The 20795-nt window shown below is 45.3% G+C and overlaps 2 protein-coding genes across 3 annotated transcripts in view; both read right to left on the reverse strand.

Annotated features, from left to right (window-relative positions):
- Positions 1-1352: 1352 nt before the first annotated feature.
- Positions 1353-13515, reverse strand: LOC139388013 (serine-rich adhesin for platelets-like). Of its 2 annotated transcripts, none has more exons than XM_071134497.1 (10): positions 13014-13515; positions 6233-8155; positions 5942-6065; positions 5507-5685; positions 4944-5104; positions 3430-3574; positions 3076-3116; positions 2935-2989; positions 2158-2260; positions 1353-1855 (listed from the first exon to the last, which is right to left on the reverse strand). In XM_071134497.1, the coding sequence occupies exons 1-10, from the start codon at positions 13093-13095 to the stop codon at positions 1600-1602; spliced, it is 3069 nt and encodes a 1022-aa protein (XP_070990598.1). In that variant the 5' UTR covers positions 13096-13515; the 3' UTR covers positions 1353-1599. The 2 variants fall into 2 exon arrangements, with proteins under 2 accessions (XP_070990598.1, XP_070990606.1); XM_071134505.1 differs by having other exon boundaries at positions 1408-1855; positions 2935-2986; positions 13014-13512.
- Positions 13516-15079: 1564 nt separating this feature from the next.
- The window catches only part of LOC139388025 (phospholipid-transporting ATPase ID-like), an 83053-nt gene continuing 77337 nt past the window's right edge, over positions 15080-20795 (reverse strand). The window contains exons 27-28 of the mRNA XM_071134518.1: positions 17347-17916; positions 15080-17246 (exon numbers count right to left, since the gene is read on the reverse strand). Coding sequence (XP_070990619.1) covers positions 17148-17246; positions 17347-17916 — 669 coding nt within the window. The 3' untranslated portion in view covers positions 15080-17147. The remainder of the gene's footprint in view (positions 17247-17346; positions 17917-20795) is intronic.

Raw genomic sequence — 20795 nt, forward strand, 5'->3', positions numbered from 1 at the left:
CAGTGGGTTAACTGCCTGTTCAGGGGCAGAACGACAGATTTGTACCTTGTCAGCTCGGGGGTTTGAACTCGCAACCTTCCGGTTACTAGTCCAACGCTCTAACCACTAGGCTACCCTGCCGCCCCGTCCATATACACAATCCATGTCTCAAATAGCCTACACAATCCATGCCTCAATTAGCCTAAACAATTCATGTCTCAATTATCCTACACAAGCCATGTCTCAATTAGCCTACACAATCCATGTCTCAATTAGCCTACACAATCCATGTCTCAATTAGACTACACAATCCATGTCTCAATTAGCCTACACAAGCCATGTCTCAATTGTCTCAAGGCTTAAAAATCCTTCTTTAACCTTTCTCTGATTGAAGTGGATTTAACAAGTGACATTAATACAGGATCATAGCTTTCAGCTGGTCAGTCCATGTCATGGAAAGAGCAGGTGTTCCTAATGTGTTGTACTCTCAGTGTATATATTATACCCGCTGATACATGAAACCAAAACTATCTTATGTCTGAAATCATTAATAATGGACTACAAATAAGTAGCTAACCAGAAGATTATTGAAGCCCCAAGAGCCTAAATGACCTGTGCCACTAACGTACTACAGAGCAGAACTCACTGTAATAATGAATCTTTACCGCCACCTAGTGGAAAGGTGAGATGTTTTAGTGCTGTGGTTCTCAAACTTTTTCGGTTACACTACCACCAACTACATTTTGCTCTGCCCGGAGTACCTTGGTTACACTACCACCATGTTGCTCTTCCCAGAGTACCCCTGAAGTACCCCGTTGTGTGCATTTAGGCAGTAGGCCTATGGTCTCATGAATCTTGGACAGGTCATTACCCCTAGGGGTCCTGGTACCCCTGGTTGAGAGGCCCTGTTTCAGTGTGTATTGTTAACAAGACTTTACACTGAGTGGACAAAACATTAAGAACACCTTAATATTTAGTTGAACCCCCCCCCCCCACTCCCCCTCCCCCTACTACCATACCCCTGTTCAAAAGCACTTCAATCTTGTTTTGCCCATTCACTCTGAATGGCACACACACAATCCATGACTCAATTTTCTCAAGGCTTAAGAATCCTTCTTTAACCTGTCCCCCCCCCCCCCCCCCCCCTTCATCTACACGGATTGAATCGGATGTTTTGTACACTCAGTGTAGACTGTCAGTGACAGATCCCAGTAAAAATGGCATGTATACCCAAATAAAAATATCCTAGTTGTTGTGTACAACATATTTATAGACGACTACCATCACCTGCTGGGCACAAATACATTTCCTTCACTACAAATGTGATTATACACTCAGAACAGCATTTTCAAAATAAACTGTCTTTACACAAGTTTGTATTCAAAACTATTTATTTCATTCTGACAAAATGATTTACAAAAACCCAATACTTTTTTATAGACACACAAATGAATATTTACATCATTACTCTACTGGCTCATTTTCCCCAATGATAACAAAATACTGCACACATCCAAACAGTGAAATAACAGGGCTTCTCCAGCCTGGACTAGGGGAACAGGGGGCTAGCGGTAAGGGCCTGGGATAGAGGGTAAGGGGTTTGTTTTAAGAGCAGGCATATCATTTGCTCTGGACCAGAAAATAGCTTGTGTTGTTAAAGCGAATAACTTCCCCCTTCTCCTCTTCTTCCTCCTCTTCATCCTCCTCCTTCCTCTCTTCTTCCTGTGGGACAGGTTCCCCATAGATTGGGTGGTCAAAGTTCACGAGGGCATGTCCTTCCTGGGTAGGCAGGGCTGTGACTGGGGGGGAGGGGCAAGCAGGAGAGGAGGAGACGGGACTCAACCTCCACAGCTTAGACAGGAACCTCTCCCTGTGTCTGAGAGAGCGAGAGAGAAAGGGCGGGTGGAGGAAAGAGAGAAGGAGAAAGGAGGGAGGAAAGGCAGTGTGCGATGAGAAAGGGAACAAGAGAAAGGGGAAGGTATTTAGATAAATGCTGTTGTGCTTGTTTTTTCTGTAGATGACAAACTTAACAGCTAGTTAATTAACTGATGGTTAATCATGATAACCATAGATGTGTACAGGACAGGGTTTAACATAGATTGTTCAGACTGAATACAGTTATCGTAGTGAGAATGGGAGGATCAGAGTGGAGGTGAAGAGCAGAGGGGAGTGGTTTACCTGTAGAGGTAGGTGGACAACAGAGTGATGGACAGCAGCACACAGGAAGCAACCACCCACAGGACATGAGGCCACACCTCCACATCACCCCGAGACTCAGAGACTGGGAGGGAGAGGGAGAGAGACGGAGAGGGGAAAACAGAGTGGTTGGGAGGCAGAGAGGGGGAGGTAGGGAGGGAGAGAGAGAGGGGTCGGTAGGTAGGGAGAGAGAGAGAGGTCGGGAGAGTGAGAGAGAGGGAGGGAGGGAGAGAGAAGAGAAAGGAGGGGGAGGGAGGGAGAGAGAAGAGAAAGGAGGGGGAGGGAGGGAGAGAGGGGGATGGAAGGGGAGGGGGGGGGAGAGGGGGAGGAAGGGAGGGAGAAAGGGAGGGGAGAGAGGGGGAGGAAGGGAGGGAGGGAGAAAGGGAGGGAGGGGGAGAGAGTGCAGGTGAAAGGTCATGATATTAATAAACTGTTACACTATTATACTGATGTTTGTGTGTGTGTGTGTGTGTGTGTGTGTGTGTGTGTGTGTGTGTGTGTGTGTGTGTGTGTGTGTGTGTGTGTGTGTGTGTGTGTGTACAGTATTTGTGTGAAACTTAAAGAATGGGGTGAGATGAGTTGGCCCAGGTTCTGTGTTTCCTGAAGCACGTTCAGTTGATGAGGTTATGACATTAGCTTCCTGTTATGGCCTTCTGTAAGGTAGGGGGATTTCTGACATTGAAATATCCCACTTAACTCTAACACAAACACACTCTAGCTTCTACCAATCGACATACAGTAGCTCTCTGTCCCACTAACCTGATGTCTCTTCTGTCATACCAGAGCCAGAATCTGTGTCGTCTGTGTAGTCCTGCTGGAGAGACAGAATGAGACAATGTGAGAAAGAAAGATGTCACAGAGAGATTAAACAACTAGGACCACTGTGTGTGTGTTTCTTACCATAACAGTAGAAAGATCGCTGAACGCAGTTGGCACAGGGGCTGTAATAAAGGAGATTCACCATGAACCACACGTACACAGCTAACTGGCTAATACTTCCACTAGTGTAGAGGAGTGTGTGTCTGGCTGGGTACATGAACAGGATCCGTTGAAGGGTAAGGGAGTTGACAGGTAAGCTGTAAAGCTCTGTAGAAGGTATCTGTTAAGACTAGAGACCAGGGCAGAAAGGAAGGAACAGGGAGGGGTTGTCATGACTACCTTTGTCTATGGGCTGGATGGCTCTCGTTAGCCTGGTCCTGGATGATAGTATGGAAGAGTTGAATTAAGCACGTTCAGATCTGGTGTGTGTGTTACCTGTCCAGGTGTTGGCGTAGACAGCCGTGCTCCATTCACTCCAGTGGCCATCAAACTCTTCCTTAGCTCTGAGTTGGATCAGGTACTGTACTCCTGGCAACGCATCTGTTATAGTGTAGAACCGGGCTGTGGTGGTCCCTTTTATCTGCATGCACACACACACACCAACACTTTTGTTTTACTATCCTTATTCACATTTAAAATACTATTTTCCCTAACACTCTAAACCTAACCTTAACCGCAAACCCCCTAACCCTAATTATAAATCTAAACCCTCAGCCTAAAAGAGCCCTTTTCCTTGTGGTGAAATGTCCCCACTTGAATTGTCCTTGTTTTACTAACCTTGTGAGGACTTCTGGTCACCACAATGATAGTAAAACCAAAAATACACACAGATGACAAAATAGAAAAAGTAATGTCTGTTTGAGCCAGAACAGAGCAGGCTAGATGAACAACATGGGTCATTACACCAACACCCAGACAGAGCAGGCTAGATGAACAACATGGGTCATTATACCAACACCCAGAACAGAGCAGGCTAGATGAACAACATGGGTCATTACACCAACACCCAGACAGAGCAGGCTAGATGAACAACATGGGTCATTACACCAACACCCAGACAGAGCAGGCTAGATGAACAACATGGGTCATTACACCAACACCCAGAACAGAGCAGGCTAGATGAACAACATGGGTCATTACACCAACACCCAGAACAGAGCAGGCTAGATGAACAACATGGGTCATTACACCAACACCCAGAACAGAGCAGGCTAGATGAACAACATGGGTTATTACACCAACACCCAGACAGAGCAGGGTAGATGAACAACATGGGTCATTACACCAACACCCAGAACAGAGCAGGCTAGATGAACAACATGGGCCATTATACTAACACCCAGAACAGAGCAGGCTAGATGAACAACATGGGCCATTATACTAACACCCAGAACAGAGCAGGCTAGATGAACAACATGGGCCATTATACTAACACCCAGAACGGGGCAGGCTAGATGAACAACATGGGTCATTACACCAACACCCAGAACAGAGCAGGCTAGATGAACAACATGGGTCATTACACCAACACCCAGAACAGAGCAGGCTAGATGAACAACATGGGTCATTACACCAACACCCAGAACAGAGCAGGCTAGATGAACAACATGGGTCATTACACCAACACCCAGAACAGAGCAGGCTAGATGAACAACATGGGTCATTACACCAACACCCAGACAGAGCAGGCTAGATGAACAACATGGGTCATTACACCAACACCCAGAATAGAGCAGGCTAGATGAACAACATGGGTCATTACACCAACACCCAGAAGAGAGCAGGCTAGATGAACAACATGGGTCATTACACCAACACCCAGAACAGAGTAGGCTAGATGAACAACATGGGTTATTACACCAACACCCAGACAGAGCAGGCTAGATGAACAACATGGGTCATTACACAAACACACAGACACACCAACACACGCATGCGAAGCCACACACCTGTGTTCCGTGTGGCATGGTGTGGTATCTGAGCTCATAAAGCAGCTCGTGATAGCGGTCTCTCTCTTTCCAGGAGTGAGGAACAGCCCAGCCCACCCTCAGTCTCCTCTCCTGCCCCTCCACACCCCTCACCACCACTGAGCTGGGGGGGTCTGGATTAACTACACACAGGGAGGGTGGGAGGGAGAAAAGGTGAGAGAGGGAGTGAGAGAGTGGGAGAGGAGGAGAATGTTAGCAAGGTGTCTTATTGAGTGGTCTGTTAAGCATGCACACAAACCTAACAACAAACATCACACACACACACACACACACACACACACACACACACACACACACACACACACACACACACACACACACACACACACACACACACACACACACACACACACACACACACACACACGCCTGCACGTACGCACACACATCACACACACACACAAACAGACACACACGCACATGCCTGCATGCATGCACACACACACACACGCATGCCTGTACGCACGCACTCATATCACACATACACAGACACACACACACACACATATCACACACACACTCACTAATGTCCAGAGGTGTGAAGTCTAGGAGAGGGCTGGTGGTGTTGCCAGCAGTGTTGGTGACACACAGGTAGGCCAGGTGTGGCTCTCTACTCTCCTTCTCTTGATGACCTATAGCACACCAACACCGAGACAGCAGGGCGGAGTAAGAACAGTTGACACGAGAGAATGACCCTGATAGACTGAGAGAGAGAGAGAGAGAGAGAGAGAGAGAGAGTTAGTAATCCACCCACACTGTTCTGTTGGCATCATCTGTATGATAAAGTAAGTAATTTAACACAAATGAATGAGGAAGAGGAGAAAGAAGAGGGTGATGAGGAAGAGGAGGAAGAAGAGGGTGATGAGGAAGTGGAGAAAGAAGAGTGTGATGATGAAGAGGAGGAAGAAGAGGGTGATGAGGAAGTGGAGAAAGAAGGAAAAGAAGATGTGTGCTCTCACCCTTTCCGTAGGAGGAGGTAGCACTGAGGGACAGGAGTCACCGGTTGACTGGCTGTCCAATCACAGCGGATCTTACTGCTGGGTGACCTCTTATAGCAGGACAGCTTAGGCCTCTCTGGGGGAACTGAAAGACATTCCAGGGGAAAATCCATAATGTTTGTCCGTTGTTCTTATGTGACCATGAATGTCTGCTGCTGATTAACACTTCACAGAACACATACAGTATGGTTTTCAGCTTCAATGACCAGAGGTGATGAGGTTAGACAGAGAGATGCCATCAGTATAACTCACCTGCCACGCTCACCCTCAGAGAGGAGACCAGTTTGCCCCCGCGGTGGCAGCTGTAGTTCCCAGAGTCACCCACCGCCAGGGAGGGCAGGGTCAGAGTGGCGCCTCTCCTCCCTAACACCACTACTCCTTCTCTTTCCTCTCCTCCTCTCAGCGGCCTCCCGTTCAGTCTCCACTGAGACCTCCCTCTCAGCCCCCTCACCATCCTCGCTCCCTCCTCCTCTTCCTCATAGTCATCCTCACTGTCCATCGCATCAGTCCACCGATTAGAGGGCAGCTCAGTGTCAGCCCCTCCCACTCCGCTGTCTCTGGTTGGTTGGAGCGATGTCCCAGTAAGAGGAAATAGTTTCTGTGTATCTGTATGTCCTGGTTGATTGACAGTGAAAAGACTCCGCCCTGTATCCCCCTGCTCTCCTCCTCCTTTGTGCTCCTCCTCTGTTTCATCTTCCTCATTCTCTCCATTCCCTTTGTTAACTTCTCTCACAGTAAGAGTGTGGTTTCCTGCACGAGTGTTCCTGATGACGGTTTTCTCCCTACTGTCTGTCCCGGTATCATCTGTCCAGCTTATGACAGGAGTGTCTGTTACGGTAATGACAATAGTGTCCTTTCCAGTAGAAAATGTGTCTATTCCATTATCACTGTCGTCTTTTATAGCACTGACTGTAGTTCCATTATCACTACCGTCTTTTATAGTACTGACTGTAGTTCCATTATCACTACCGTCTTTTATAGTACTGACTGTAGTTCCATTATCACTACCGTCTTTTAGAGCACTGACTGTAGTTCCATTATCACTACCGTCTTTTATAGCACTGATTGTAGTTCCATTATCACTACCGTCTTTTATAGTACTGACTGTAGTTCCATTATCACTGTCGTCTTTTATAGTACTGACTGTAGATCCATTATCACTACCGTCTTTTATAGCACTGACTGTAGTTCCATTATCACTACCGTCTTTTAGAGCACTGACTGTAGTTCCATTATCACTACCGTCTTTTATAGCACTGACTGTAGTTCCATTATCACTACCGTCTTTTATAGTCCTGACTGTAGTTCCATTATCACTACCGTCTTTTATAGTACTGACTGTAGTTCCATTATCACTACCGTCTTTTATAGTACTGACTGTAGTTCCATTATCACTACCCTCTTTTATAGTACTGACTGTAGTTCCATTATCACTACCGTCTTTTATAGCACTGACTGTAGTTCCATTAGATGTGGTGTCTGTTGTGGTGCTGACAGTGGTTCCGTTAGATGCTGTGTCTGTTGTGGTGCTGACAGTGGTTCCGTTAGATTTGGTGTCTGTTGTGGTGCTGACAGTGGTTCCGTTAGATGTGGTGTCTGTTGTGGTGCTGACAGAGGTTCCGTTAGATGTGGTGTCTGTTGTGGTGCTTACAGTGGTTCCGTTAGATGTGGTGTTTGTTGTGGTGCTGACAGTGGTTCCGTTAGATGTGGTGTCTGTTGTGGTGCTGACAGTGGTTCCGTTAGATGTGGTGTCTGTTGTGGTGCTGACAGTGGTTCCGTTAGATGTGGTGTTTGTTGTGGTGCTGACAGTGGTTCCGTTAGATGTGGTGTCTGTTGTGGTGCTGACAGTGGTTCCGTTAGATGTGGTGTCTGTTGTGGTGCTGACAGTGGTTCCGTTAGATGTGGTGTCTGTTGTGGTGCTGACAGTGGTTCCGTTAGATGTGGTGTTTGTTGTGGTGCTGACAGTGGTTCCGTTAGATGTGGTGTTTGTTGTGGTGCTGACAGTGGTGGGGTGTACTCCGGTAATGACACTGGTGTATTTTCCAATTCTAGCGATGGTGCTGGTGTGTTTGGCCCTGTTAACCGTCACCTCCAGCCCGTTCACCTCCACCTGACCACTACAGGCCAAGACCAGAACGCTGCCTGGGGACACCACCAGCACCCTGGGAGGGGGATCTGGAGGGAGAGAGAAAGACATAATGAGTCAATACTGTAGAGACACACAGACATGGACACACATGCAGGCACAGATGTACCCTTGTACACACACACGTTGAGGGGTATAGGTTGTGGTTGACTGGGCAGTACAGATAAACAGAGAACACATTGCATAACTGATCACCAACCCCTCTCTCACTTCCTCTTTCAACACATCCCTTCTTCCCTCCTCTTTCTCAAAGTATCTCTCTTCCATCTCCTTTCAGTATTTATCTTCTCTCAGCCTGTCTCTTCTTGAACAAACTCTCTTTCTCTCTCACCCTGTCTGTCATTCTGTTTCTCTCCTCCCCTATCCCTTTCTCCCACCATTAAAGCTCTGTCACAGAGCTACAAAACATTTGTCTAAATGTTTACTGATTAACATTCTTTACTAAAAATAAACAAATAATATAACAATCTCTCTGTCTGTGGCCCCAACCTCCATAAAGCTGCTGTCACTAGACACTGGAGATTCTCTATAAAGACCGGCAAAAGCCAAACTGGTGACACCAGCTGATAATGTGAAGGAAACCCTGTAGAAACAGAATTATTTAAGGGTTTTGACAAATCTGTGGCTTGTTAGTTTACCCTTGGGTCTGAGTAAACACGATTGGCTCCAGCCTTGACAATGTTAGCCTAATACCAATACTGTTCCCAGGACCCTGGACTTTCAAACTAGTCTCATGTTTAGAAAGTAGTATATTTTGTATATCATTTACAAGTGATATCCAGAGCATTCAGAAAGTATTCAGACACCTTGACTTCTTCCACATTTTGTTACTTTACACCCTTACTCTAAAATGGATTAAAACATTAAAATCCTCATCAATCTACACACAAAATTTGCTAATTTATAAAAATGCTGTTTTTTTATATTACATTTACATACAGTTGAAGTCAGAAGTTTGCATACACCTTAGCCAAATACATTTAAACTCAGTTTTTTACAATTCCTGACATTTAATCCTAGTAAAAACTCCCTGTCTTAGGTCAGTTAGGATCACCACTTTATTTTAAGAATGTGAAATGTCAGAATAATAGTAGAGAGAATGATTTATTTCAGCTTTTATTTCTTTCATCACATTCCCAGTGGGTCAGAGGTTTACATACACTCAATTAGTATTTGTTGGCATTGCCTTTAAATTGTTTACCTTGGGTCAAACATTTCAGCTAGCCTTCCACAAGCTTCCCACAATAAGTTGGGTGAAATGTGGCCCATTCCTCCTGACAGAGCTGGTGTAACTGAGTCAGGTTTGTAGGCCTCCTTGCTCGCACACGCTTTTTCAGTTCTGCCCACACATTTTCTATGAGATTGAGGTCAGGGCTTTGTGATGGCCACTCCAATAACTTGACTTTGTTGTCCTTAAGGCATTTTGCCACAACTTTGGAAGTATGCTTGGGGTCATTGTCCATTTGGAAGACCCATTTGCGACCAAGCTTTAACTTCCTGACTGATGTCTAGAGATGTTGCTTCAATATATCCACATAATTTTCCATCCTCATGATGCCATCTATTTTGTGAAGTGCACCAGTCCCTCCTGCAGCAAAACACCCCCACAACATGATGCTGCCACCCCCCCGTGCTTCAGTAAGATCTTTGTCCCCATGTGCAGTTGCAAACCGTAGTCTGGCTTTTTTATGGCGGTTTTGGAGCAGTGGCTTCTTCCTTGCTGAGCAGCCTTTCAGGTTGTGTCGATATAGGACTCGTTTTACTGTGGATATAGATACTTTTGTACCTGTTTCCGCCAGCATATTCACAAGGTCCTTTGCTGTTGTTCTGGGATTGATTTGCACTTTTTGCACCAAAGTAAGTTAATCTCAAAGAGACAGAACGTGTCTCCTTCCTGGGCGGTATGACGGCTGCGTGGTCCCATGGTGTTTATACTTGCGTACGATTGTTTGTACGGATGAACATGGTACCTTCAGGCGTTTGGAAATTGCTCCCAAGGATGAACAAGATTTGTGAAGGTCTACAATGTTTTTTCTGAGGTCTTGGCTGATTTCATTTGATTTTCCCATGATGTCAAGCAAAGAGGCACTGAGTTTGAAGGTATGCCTTGAAATACATCCACGGGTACACCTCCAATTGACTCAAATTATGTCAATTAGCTTATCAGAAGCTTCTAAAGCCATGACATCATTTTCTGGAATTTTCTAATCTGTTTAAAGGCACAATCAATTTAGTGTATGTAAACTTCTGACCCACTGGAATTGTGATACAGTGAATTATAAGTTAAATAATCTGTCTGTAAACAATTGTTGGAAAAATTACTTGAGTCATGCACAAAGTAGATGTCCGAAACTGACTTACCAAAACTATAGTTTGTTAACAATACATTTGTGGAGTGGTTGAAAAACGAGTTTTAATAACTCCAACCTAAGCGTATGTAAACTTCTGACTTCAACTGTAAGTATTCAGACCATTTACTCAGCACTTTGCTGAAGCACCATTGGCTGTGATTACAGAGAATTCTTGGGTATGAAGCTTCAACTTGGCACACATGTATTTGGGGAGTTTCTCCCATTCTTCTCTGCAGATCCTCTCAAGCTCTGTCAGGTTGGTTGGGGAGTGTTGCTGCACAGCTATTTTCAGGTCTCAAAGACATTCAGAGACTCGTCCCGAAGGCCCTCCTGTGTTCTCTTGGCTGTGTGCTTAGGGTCGTTGTCCTGTTGAAAGATGAACCTTCACCCAGTCGGAGATCCTGAGCGCTCTGGAGGAGGTTTTCATCAAGGATCTCTCTGTACTCTGCTCTGTTCATCTTTCCCTCGATCTTGACTAGTCTTTCAGTCCCTGCCACTGAACAACATCACCACAGCATGATGCTGCCACCACCATGCTTTACTCTAGGAATGTTGCCAGGTTTCCTCCAGACGTGACGCTTGGCATTCAGGCCAAAGCGTTCAATCTTGGTTTCATCAGACCAGAGAATCTTGTTTCTCATGGTCAGAGTCCTTTAGGTGCCTTTTGACAAACCCCAAGCGGGCTGTCATGTGCCTTTTTACTGAGGAGTGGATTCCATTTGGACCACTCAACCATAAAGACCTGATTGCTGGAGTGCTGCAGAGATGGTTGTCCTTCTGGAAGGTTCTCCCATCTCCACAGAGGAACTCTGGAGCTCTGTCAGAGTGACCATCGGGTTCTTGGTCACCTCCCTCACAAAGGCACTTCTCCCCTGATTGTCCAGTTTGGCCAGGCAGCCAGCTCTAGGAAGAGTGTTGGTGGTTCCAAACTTCTTACATTTAAGAATGATGGAGGCCACTGTGTTCTTGGGGACCATTAATGCGGCAGAATTTTTTTGGTACCCTTTCCCTGATCTGTGCCTCGACACAGTCTTGTTTCAGAGCTCTACGGACAATTCCTTCGACCTCGTGGCTTGGTTTTTGCTCTGGCACTGTCGACTGTGGGACCTTGTGGACAGGAGTGTGCCTTTCCAAATCATGTCCAAAAAAGTATTTAGTCAGCCACCAATTGTGCAAGTTCTCCCACTTAAAAAGATGAGAGAGGCCTGTAATTTTCATCATAGGTACACTTCAACCATGACAGACAAAATTAGAAAAAAAATCCAGAAAATCACATTGCAGGATTTTTTATGAATTTATTTGCAAATTATGGTGGAAAATAAGTATTTGGTCAATAATAAAAGTTTCTCAATACTTTGTTATATACCCTTTGTTGGAAATGACAGAGGTCAAACGTTTTCTGTAAGTCTTCACAAGGTTTTCACACACTGTTGCTGGAATTTTGGCCCATTCCTCCATGCAGATCTCCTCTAGAGCAGTGATGTTTTGGGTCTGTTGCTGGGCAACACAGACTTTCAACTCCCTCCAAATATTTTCTAATGGGTTGAGATCTGGAGACTGGCTAGGCCATACATACCATTTTTTCCCCCTCAGAACATAGCTTTTTTTTGTGTCAGCAATTAGACATTGTTCTTAGGGGGGCCTAGTTACCCCCTAGTACCCTATCTCTGTAAAATGTCAACAGAGCACTGAGCTTACCAAAAGCCTTTTACATGCAATTCAGCTCATGTCATGTTAATTTAGCTTTTTGCGACTAGCAGAAACAACTTTGCAGATGACCACCACAACATGTAAAATCCTCAATAGTCCATATGAGAAGGCAACACCACTCTGTCTACAAAGTTCTATATTTAGGTTACGAAATCCAACTTTTTGGATATAATGCTAATGATACAAACGTATGTGGACACCCCTTCAAATTAGCGGATTCGGCTATTTCAGCCACACCTGTTGCTGACAGGTGTATAAAATCGAGCACACAGCCATGCAATCTCCATAGACAAACATTGGCAGTAGAATAGCCTTACTGAAGAGCTCAGTGACTTTCAACGTGGCACTGTCATAGGATTCCCCCTTTCCAACAAGTTAGTTCATCAAATGTTTGCCCTGCTAGAGCTTCCCTGGACAACTGTAAGTGCTGTTATTGTGAAGTGGAAACCCCTTTTCCCTCTGTTCATCCACAAATCAAAGCCTTTACTTATGCCAAAATTTTAAGATGGAACATTTAAGAAAAATGCATCCATGCCTTTATTTCCCCCAAAATATAAACTGTTAGCTTTCATTTGACACCCAATTTGATATGCTCCAAATATCTAATTTGATAACTTCATGGGGACTTTTCCATGAAAATGCCCCTTCTTAAAATGTATTTTATAACATAAGGAAAGTGACATTTCATCACCATAGCGAGTTCCCCCGCTCTGGGCAGTGGGTGGACACCCTAAACATAACTGAACATAAAATAATTAGCCTATAAGCATGAAACAAGATCTATTAAATATTTGATTGATATAATCCAGTAATAAAATAAACCTACCTCTCCGCGGACAGGTCCCGTCCAGAAAGCAGTGGACTGTCAGCGCAGACAGGAGAACCGTCAGCCTGATCCACGATGGCATCTTTACGCTTCTTTCATACGAGTCATCTCTCTGTGTCGGTAAATCCAATCACACCGTATCAGTAGACTAGATTATAAAGCTGCTCCCTTTCAGACATCAATTAACACTCATTTGAAACGCAGAAAAAAAACGTTATACAAGTTGTCCCTGTTCCCGTACAAGCTCTCCAGACTACCTCTCCGCTGGACTGAGTCTGGACTGCCGTTATGAGCAGCTGTTGATTTACATAACTCAAATAGATCAGACCACCTTTTGTGTTTTAATAATATAACAGAAGCGAAGACATCACCAGATCTGTTGTAGAAACCTTGCAAACGACGAAACGGGGAGGGAACTACATTAATTTGTCCTAATAGCCTAATTACACCACAGGCATCAACTAAATGGACCCCCCCCCCCCCTCTCTCTCTCTCTCTCTCTCACACACACACACACAGTCCCAACGGGCTCTATTCAATCCGTATCGCGGAAGTTCAGCTTTACAGCGTGATTGAAAAGTCAAGGTAATGTTCCCGCTTTAGCGGAGACAGTATTCACGGTAAACGCTGCATGTCGGCTCAATCGGAAATTACAATTACAAGTTTATCCCGCAATATGTAACGATTCAGCGATACAGAGAGAATATATCCCCAAATCTCAGTTTCTTCTGGTCAGACAACATTAACTCTCAGAAATCGGACATTGCGAAAGTACAGATAGTGTCGTGTCCATGTGTCAAACTCCTTTCCAGATAAAACTGTCCATGTTTGAAGGGCGAAAGGCCAGAAGCACTTTTGCGGAGCCAGCGCGCTGGGGAGAGTATGTGACAAAACAAACACTAGGTTTACGTAGTACACTGCTTTTTCAGGAGATTGAGCAAACATTTTGTTGTAATCTTGACATGTCCTAATGACATGGTCAGTAATAATAACCTGCTTCTCCGAAGGCCACGTTCACATTGTTTTGTTCTTTTGGTTATGGAGATAAGGCCCGGGTTGCGGTTAAGAACATTGAGACAAACGTCTGTAAAAAGTGCTATAAATTGGTTAGATTGATTGTTTCCCTTATTATAAACATTATTCCCTGTACAGTCACCCTACAAATGAAATCATACTTTGATGTCAACTGTAAATAATTATATTTCAGTTGACACTTCCTCTTTGGATTTACAAAGACTTGAGTAACTTTCTTAACTTGAACGTTCTCACTGAAACCCAACATCAACCTGCTGTATCTATCTATGACACCAGTGCTTGAAGTGGACTGAAATAGATGACAGTACTTATTTTGGGCGCCCCTACTGTTTATAATTATGTGCCACTGGCAGAACGGCACAATATTTTAAAGCAAAACTCTGTAAGAGGTGCCAAAACTCAAAACAGTAATACATTTGAGGTGCGATACTCTGTACTTCTGCGTTCTGGCACAATTCAAGCACTTTATAACACGTTGCAACACAATCTCACACTCAACTCGTGCAAATATGTACAAAAAGTATTTAAGCAGATTTTGTGTGTTTTTGTGTGGCTTAATTAGTGTGAAAAGACACATTTTTGTGCAACTTCATTCATAGGAAAATACATTTTTGGGGGGCAAACCTAAGAGCAATTTTTATTGTATTTTCACACAAATTAAGCCACATAAAAATACATAAAATCTGCTGAAATACTTTTTGTACATATTTGCACAAATTGAGTGTGATATTGAGTTGCACTGACTTACAGGTGGTTTGAGCCTTCTACAGCAGGGAGAGACAGGTCCAGCAGAGACTGGTTGTGCGTGCTGGTTTCACCCTATAATCTTTCTAACCAGAAGCTGTATGCTGTAGAGTACAACAGCTGTCTCACCTAGTTTCACCCTATATCTTTCTAACCAGAAGCTGTATGCTGTAGAGTACAACAGTGAGAGCATCATTCCAGTGGCCCTGGAGGACTGGGTTTGTTTCTCCTGCTGTATAGAAGGAATACGTTACATGATGACATGCCTAGTAGAGGGATGAACTGGGTTGATCATCATTACTGTGGATTTATTAAGGCTTAATAATAATAACCCTGATCCCTCCCTCCCAAGCCTCCGTTCATTAACACGTTCTCCTGTTCCTAGACCAGCTCAGTCTCTAGGGAACTACAGGTTCCTGTCTGACTGCATAAGCCCATATTAACATACTTTTCCCACACTCAGTCCGCCCCAAAGCAACATGGACGCCATAGAGGGCTTATTGTCCATTGTCTCTCACAACGCCTCAGAGTCAGTCCGCCCCAAAGCAACATGGAGGTCCAGGTTGTTGTTAGAAGTCCATCTCCTCTCTCTTAAGCCCACAGGTGGGGCTCAGAGTCAGAGATATAACTGTAGTTCTGTCTGTGGGCCCAGCAGCAGGTCACCAATATGGTGCAGTGGAGGAGGATGAAGAAGAACATGACGAAGAGGAGTCTTGCTGTGTCCTGTAAGGTTAAAATGGTGTTCTCACTGAGAACTATAGTGAACACAGAAACTCTGCCCATGAACTTATGATGACATATACTACAACATTCCAGCAAGGACAGCATCCTGCATTCTTCAGTCATTGGTTGGCTGACTGAACCCCTCAGTGTCCTGCCAAGTTATTGGCTAAAACAACAGACGGACTATGTATGTGAAGATTTCAGTCAGGCAGACAGATAGAGAATGTACAGTAGTATGTACCCATAAGAGTGTAGGATGGTGCAGCCTGTCTGATTTGACTAAGCCTTTGGGCATGGTGACACAGCAACATGTAATCATGAATACAAAGACCAGGACCACTGATAAGGTTCTAGATACATTCCTCATACAGACTGTACAGGTTAGAGGGACAGCTCTACACTACTGCATTGGTTTACACGGTGTCATACATTATTAGAGAAGGTAGATAGCATTACTTGGCCTATTAAAGACATGTTTATGATTGGTTAACAGCTGGATACAGACAGGTGAATTGGAGTACTATGTCTAACAGCAGCTCATCATAAAAAACACTCATTCTGCTATTTCATCTCAATTCACCACCTTTCTGACTATCAAATTAACCTCTCTTCTGTCATAAAGACTACACTCACCACCTTTCTGACCATCAAATGAACCTCTCTTCTGTCATAAAGACTCAATTCACCACCTTCCTGATGATCAAATGAACCTCTCTTCTGTCATAAAGACTCAATTCACCACCTTTCTGACCATCAAATGAACCTCTCTTCTGTCATAAAGACTCAATTCAATACTTTGTTTTGAACCAATCTGATATGATGTTATGACATATGATCCATTGTATAAATAGTATAGTCATGTCTGAACCACAGCGGTGCTGTTGGAGCGGGGTTTCTGTCCGGAACCCTGTGGTACCAAGCTCTTCAGCAGATGGTTACATCATTTGCATGAAGAAGTGCTTCTTTCAGCCTGCCTCATTGGTTGAAGAAGACAGAGAAGTGGGTTGTGGGTAGTCTGAGCATGTCTATTACAACTACCACACACTATCTTTCAAATAAAATTGATTTCAAATAAAATTTATTTATATAGCCCTTCTTACATCAGCTGATATCTCAAAGTGCTGTACAGAAACCCAGCCTAAAACCCCAAACAGCAAGCAATGCAGGTGTAGAAGCACGATGGCTAGAAAAAACTCCCTAGAAAGGCCAAAACCTAGGAAGAAACCTAGAGAGGAACCAGGGTATGAGGAGTGGCCAGTTCTCTTCTGGCTGTGCCGGGTGGAGATTATAACAGAACATGGCCAAGATGTTCAAATGTTCATAAATGACCAGCATGGTCAAATAATAATAATCACAGTAGTCTTTCAGACGGAAACATATATGTACCAACACTATTGCAACGACAGTGTCATACAAATGCCAGTGGGTGTTGATGGGTGTGTATGCCTTCCGCCTACATTGGCTGCCACTTTGGATCTCTTCCTAACCCAGGGTGAGTGCCATTCCAAACATTCCACCTTCAGTATTCCAAACTTCCAAATGCAGTATTTCTTTACGTATTCCAAGAGAATCCAGTGGGATATGACAGCCTGTCCTTCTTCTTTCTATCATCTGTCCATCTGTCTGTCCGTCTCACACGGTGTGGTTGGTTTCCTTGGGAACAGGGGGAAGTCCCGGGCTGCTGGTTCCGCTGGTGCGAGAGGCGCCGCCCCTCCAACCAAATAGAGCATCCTGCAGGACAGGTGGAACACACAGTTACTGTTGTGTGTGTGAGGTTGTGTGTGAGGTTGTGTGTGTGAGAAACAGATTAAAGAAGATGACAGTATCTCACCTGTACAGCGCCCAGACTAAGGTTCCAGCCACCAACCGAGTCTCCCCCAGGACTCCTCACAGAGGTGGGAGTGAGAGCGTCAGCAGAGGGGACCTGGGCTGGAGCTAACGCTGGTGTGTTTGTGGGAGGGCCAGAAGCCACCTGTGGGAGTATGACAGGCAGCGTGTGTGTTCCCTCCTCCAGGGGAGTATCCTGCGACCCCCCCAGGAGAGAGGATGAATTGGACAGGGGGGGAGCCGATCCCGACACATAGCTAGGTGCCGGGCTGCTCTCTCCTGAGGCGCTCTGCGGGGGATGTGTATTTGAGTGTTTCTTTTTGCGCAGGGTGTCTATCCAGCTGGAGCTGTGTCTGGAGGCAAAGTTGGCCAGGGCCAGGGAGGACAGTCTCATGTTCTTCCCAGAGGTGATGAGCTCCCCAAAGCCCTCCTGGTGGGCAAAGGCATATCCTGACCTCCTGAACCCCCCCCGTGCCCCCAGACGACCCTCAGGCACGCCCCCGCCCCTGACTCCTCCCATGCATCGACCCGCTGGCTTCCTCGTCTTCTGACGCACCAGCTGGGTGTAACGCACCTGGAGGGGGGAGAGGGGTCAGGGCGAGGGAGGGGTGAGAGCAGGGGAGGTAGAGGGGGAGGGGGGAAAGGGAGAGGTAGAGAGGACAGACAGGAGTGTTATTTCTTAGTATAAAGGGATATGTAGGGTTTAACACTGGTGACAGGTATCCTGGGACTTCCTGACCAAGCTCCTTCCCGTTTCGGGAGAGAAATATTGCAAAAATACTAAATATGCACGATAGCTGCATGCATGAACCGAACATAACGACTCCTTGGCTTCACAACCTACATTAGACCAGTCATCACAACGCTAGCAGCCAAACAGATTTAGCCTATAGGCCTGCTCAACATAGTCCTCAATAGAAAACATCACTTACATACATGATTTCCATAAACTGCATTGCTGACTATCATGTGTAGGCTACACACGACCTGTTGACACAGTTACTGAAGGCAATCTCCCTTTCACATTCACAAAGCTCCAGCCATACTCACTGTTAACAAGATGGTAGGTACATTGTGTCCACAAACGCTCTCAACGAAATAGACATTTGCAACATTGTTCCATGATGTTACAATAACACAAATGAGTAGAAAGGCTGGACTCGTCAGATTGGCAGGGATTTGATCAACCGCTGTGCTGTCCTCCACTACTAGGCATATTTCCTTCTCTGTTTGTTTAGTGGAACATCTGATATGTTCCCTGTGACAAAGTGACCATAACGGGCAGGTTATGATAAACCACAACCTTCTGAATCCCCCTGATAGCCAGGTCCAGGTCATAAACCACAACCTTCTGAATTCCCCTGATAGCCAGGTCCAGGTCATAAAACACAACCTTCTGAATCCCCCTGATAGCCAGGTCCAGGTCATAAACCACAACCTTCTGAATTCCCCTGATAGCCAGGTCCAGGTCATAAACCACAACCTTCTGAATCCCCCTGATAGCCAGGTCCAGGTCATAAACCACAACCTTCTGAATCCCCCTGATAGCCAGGTCCAGGTCATAAAACACAACCTTCTGAATCCCCCTGATAGCCAGGTCCAGGTCATAAACCACAACCTTCTGAATCCCCCTGATAGCCAGGTCCAGGTCATAAACCACAACCTTCTGAATCCCCCTGATAGCCAGGTCCAGATCATAAAACACAACCTTCTGAATCCCCCTGATAGCCAGGTCCAGGTCATAAAACACAACCTTCTGAATCCCCCTGATAGCCAGGTCCAGGTCATAAACCACAACCTTCTGAATCCCCCTGATAGCCAGGTCCAGGTCATAAACCACAACCTTCTGAATCCCCCTGATAGCCAGGTCCAGGTCATAAACCACAACCTTCTGAATTCCCCTGATAGCCAGGTCCAGGTCATAAACCACAACCTTCTGAATCCCCCTGAAAGCCAGGTCCAGGTCATAAACCACAACCTTCTGAAACCCCCTGATAGCCAGGTCCAGGTCATACACCACAACCTTCTGAATTCCCCTGATAGCCAGGTCCAGGTCATAAACCACAACCTTCTGAATCCCCCTGATAGCCAGGTCCAGGTCATAAACCACAACCTTCTGAATCCCCCTGATAGCCAGGTCCAGGTCATAAACCACAACCTTCTGAATCCCCCTGATAGCCAGGTCCAGGTCATAAAACACAACCTTCTGAATCCCCCTGATAGCCAGGTCCAGGTCATAAACCACAACCTTCTGAATCCCCCTGATAGCCAGGTCCAGGTCATAAACCACAACCTTCTGAATCCCCCTGATAGCCAGGTCCAGATCATAAAACACAACCTTCTGAATCCCCCTGATAGCCAGGTCCAGGTCATAAAACACAACCTTCTGAATCCCCCTGATAGCCAGGTCCAGGTCATAAACCACAACCTTCTGAATCCCCCTGATAGCCAGGTCCAGGTCATAAACCACAACCTTCTGAATCCCCCTGATAGCCAGGTCCAGGTCATAAACCACAACCTTCTGAATTCCCCTGATAGCCAGGTCCAGGTCATAAACCACAACCTTCTGAATCCCCCTGAAAGCCAGGTCCAGGTCATAAACCACAACCTTCTGAAACCCCCTGATAGCCAGGTCCAGGTCATACACCACAACCTTCTGAATTCCCCTGATAGCCAGGTCCAGGTCATAAACCACAACCTTCTGAATCCCCCTGATAGCCAGGTCCAGGTCATAAAACACAACCTTCTGAATTCCCCTGATAGCCAGGTCCAGGTCATACACCACAACCTTCTGAATCCCCCTGATAGCCAGGTCCAGGGGGAGTGAAAAGAGCCAACAAGCTGGCAGGCATCTTTCAGTCAAAGCTATGGGTAAGCTAAAACAAATAACATTTTTACTAGCCTGTAGGCTAATAACCTCATCATATTTTACGCTACATTTAGGCTACATTAACACATTTTGTGGTGACTTTGACAGAACTTTTGAGTTGAGTAAAATACAACAAGAAACCATAAGTTTCCTGTACGTGTTCCTCAATTTACAGTGGTATAATCAAAGATTTTTTTATAACTAAACCAAAATAGACCACATCCTATCTTTCCAAATGAAACAAATGAGTCATAGTGGGCAGAACAAGCAAAATGGTGGCCAGAGCCAAGCACAAGCTAGCGAGATCCTATTAGCTCGTTCTAGCATACATCTGCATATTTCCATTAGGAAACGCCTACTTTGTGGAGTGAGCGTGTGCAATAACTCAATTAGCCTTTGCATTCCTTCTAAACAATGCCATTTTTTACAACTTTGGCAAAGGTTAAAATCTACTAAATGTAGTCCACTCTGTTCATAACAGATTTTAGTTTTGGGGCAGAAAACTGTATTGAGGTCAAATGTTTCCCAGATGAGAAAATGTGCAGAATGTCGGCCAAAATCCATCTCCTTCCATCTTATCCCAC

Source organism: Oncorhynchus clarkii, chromosome 3 (genome assembly GCF_045791955.1).
Source record: "Oncorhynchus clarkii lewisi isolate Uvic-CL-2024 chromosome 3, UVic_Ocla_1.0, whole genome shotgun sequence".
Taxonomy (NCBI): domain Eukaryota; kingdom Metazoa; phylum Chordata; class Actinopteri; order Salmoniformes; family Salmonidae; genus Oncorhynchus; species Oncorhynchus clarkii.

Coding starts and splice junctions, on each gene's coding strand:
- LOC139388013 (XM_071134497.1), bottom strand. CDS start 13,095: ATGCCATCGTGGATCAGGCTGACGGTTCTCCTGTCTGCGCTGACAGTC. Junction 5,105..5,506: donor CTTCACACCTCTGGACATTA/GTGAGTGTGTGT, acceptor CCCTGTGTGTAG/TTAATCCAGACCCCCCCAGC. Junction 1,856..2,157: donor TTGTCCACCTACCTCTACAG/GTAAACCACTCC, acceptor TCGCTCTCTCAG/ACACAGGGAGAGGTTCCTGT.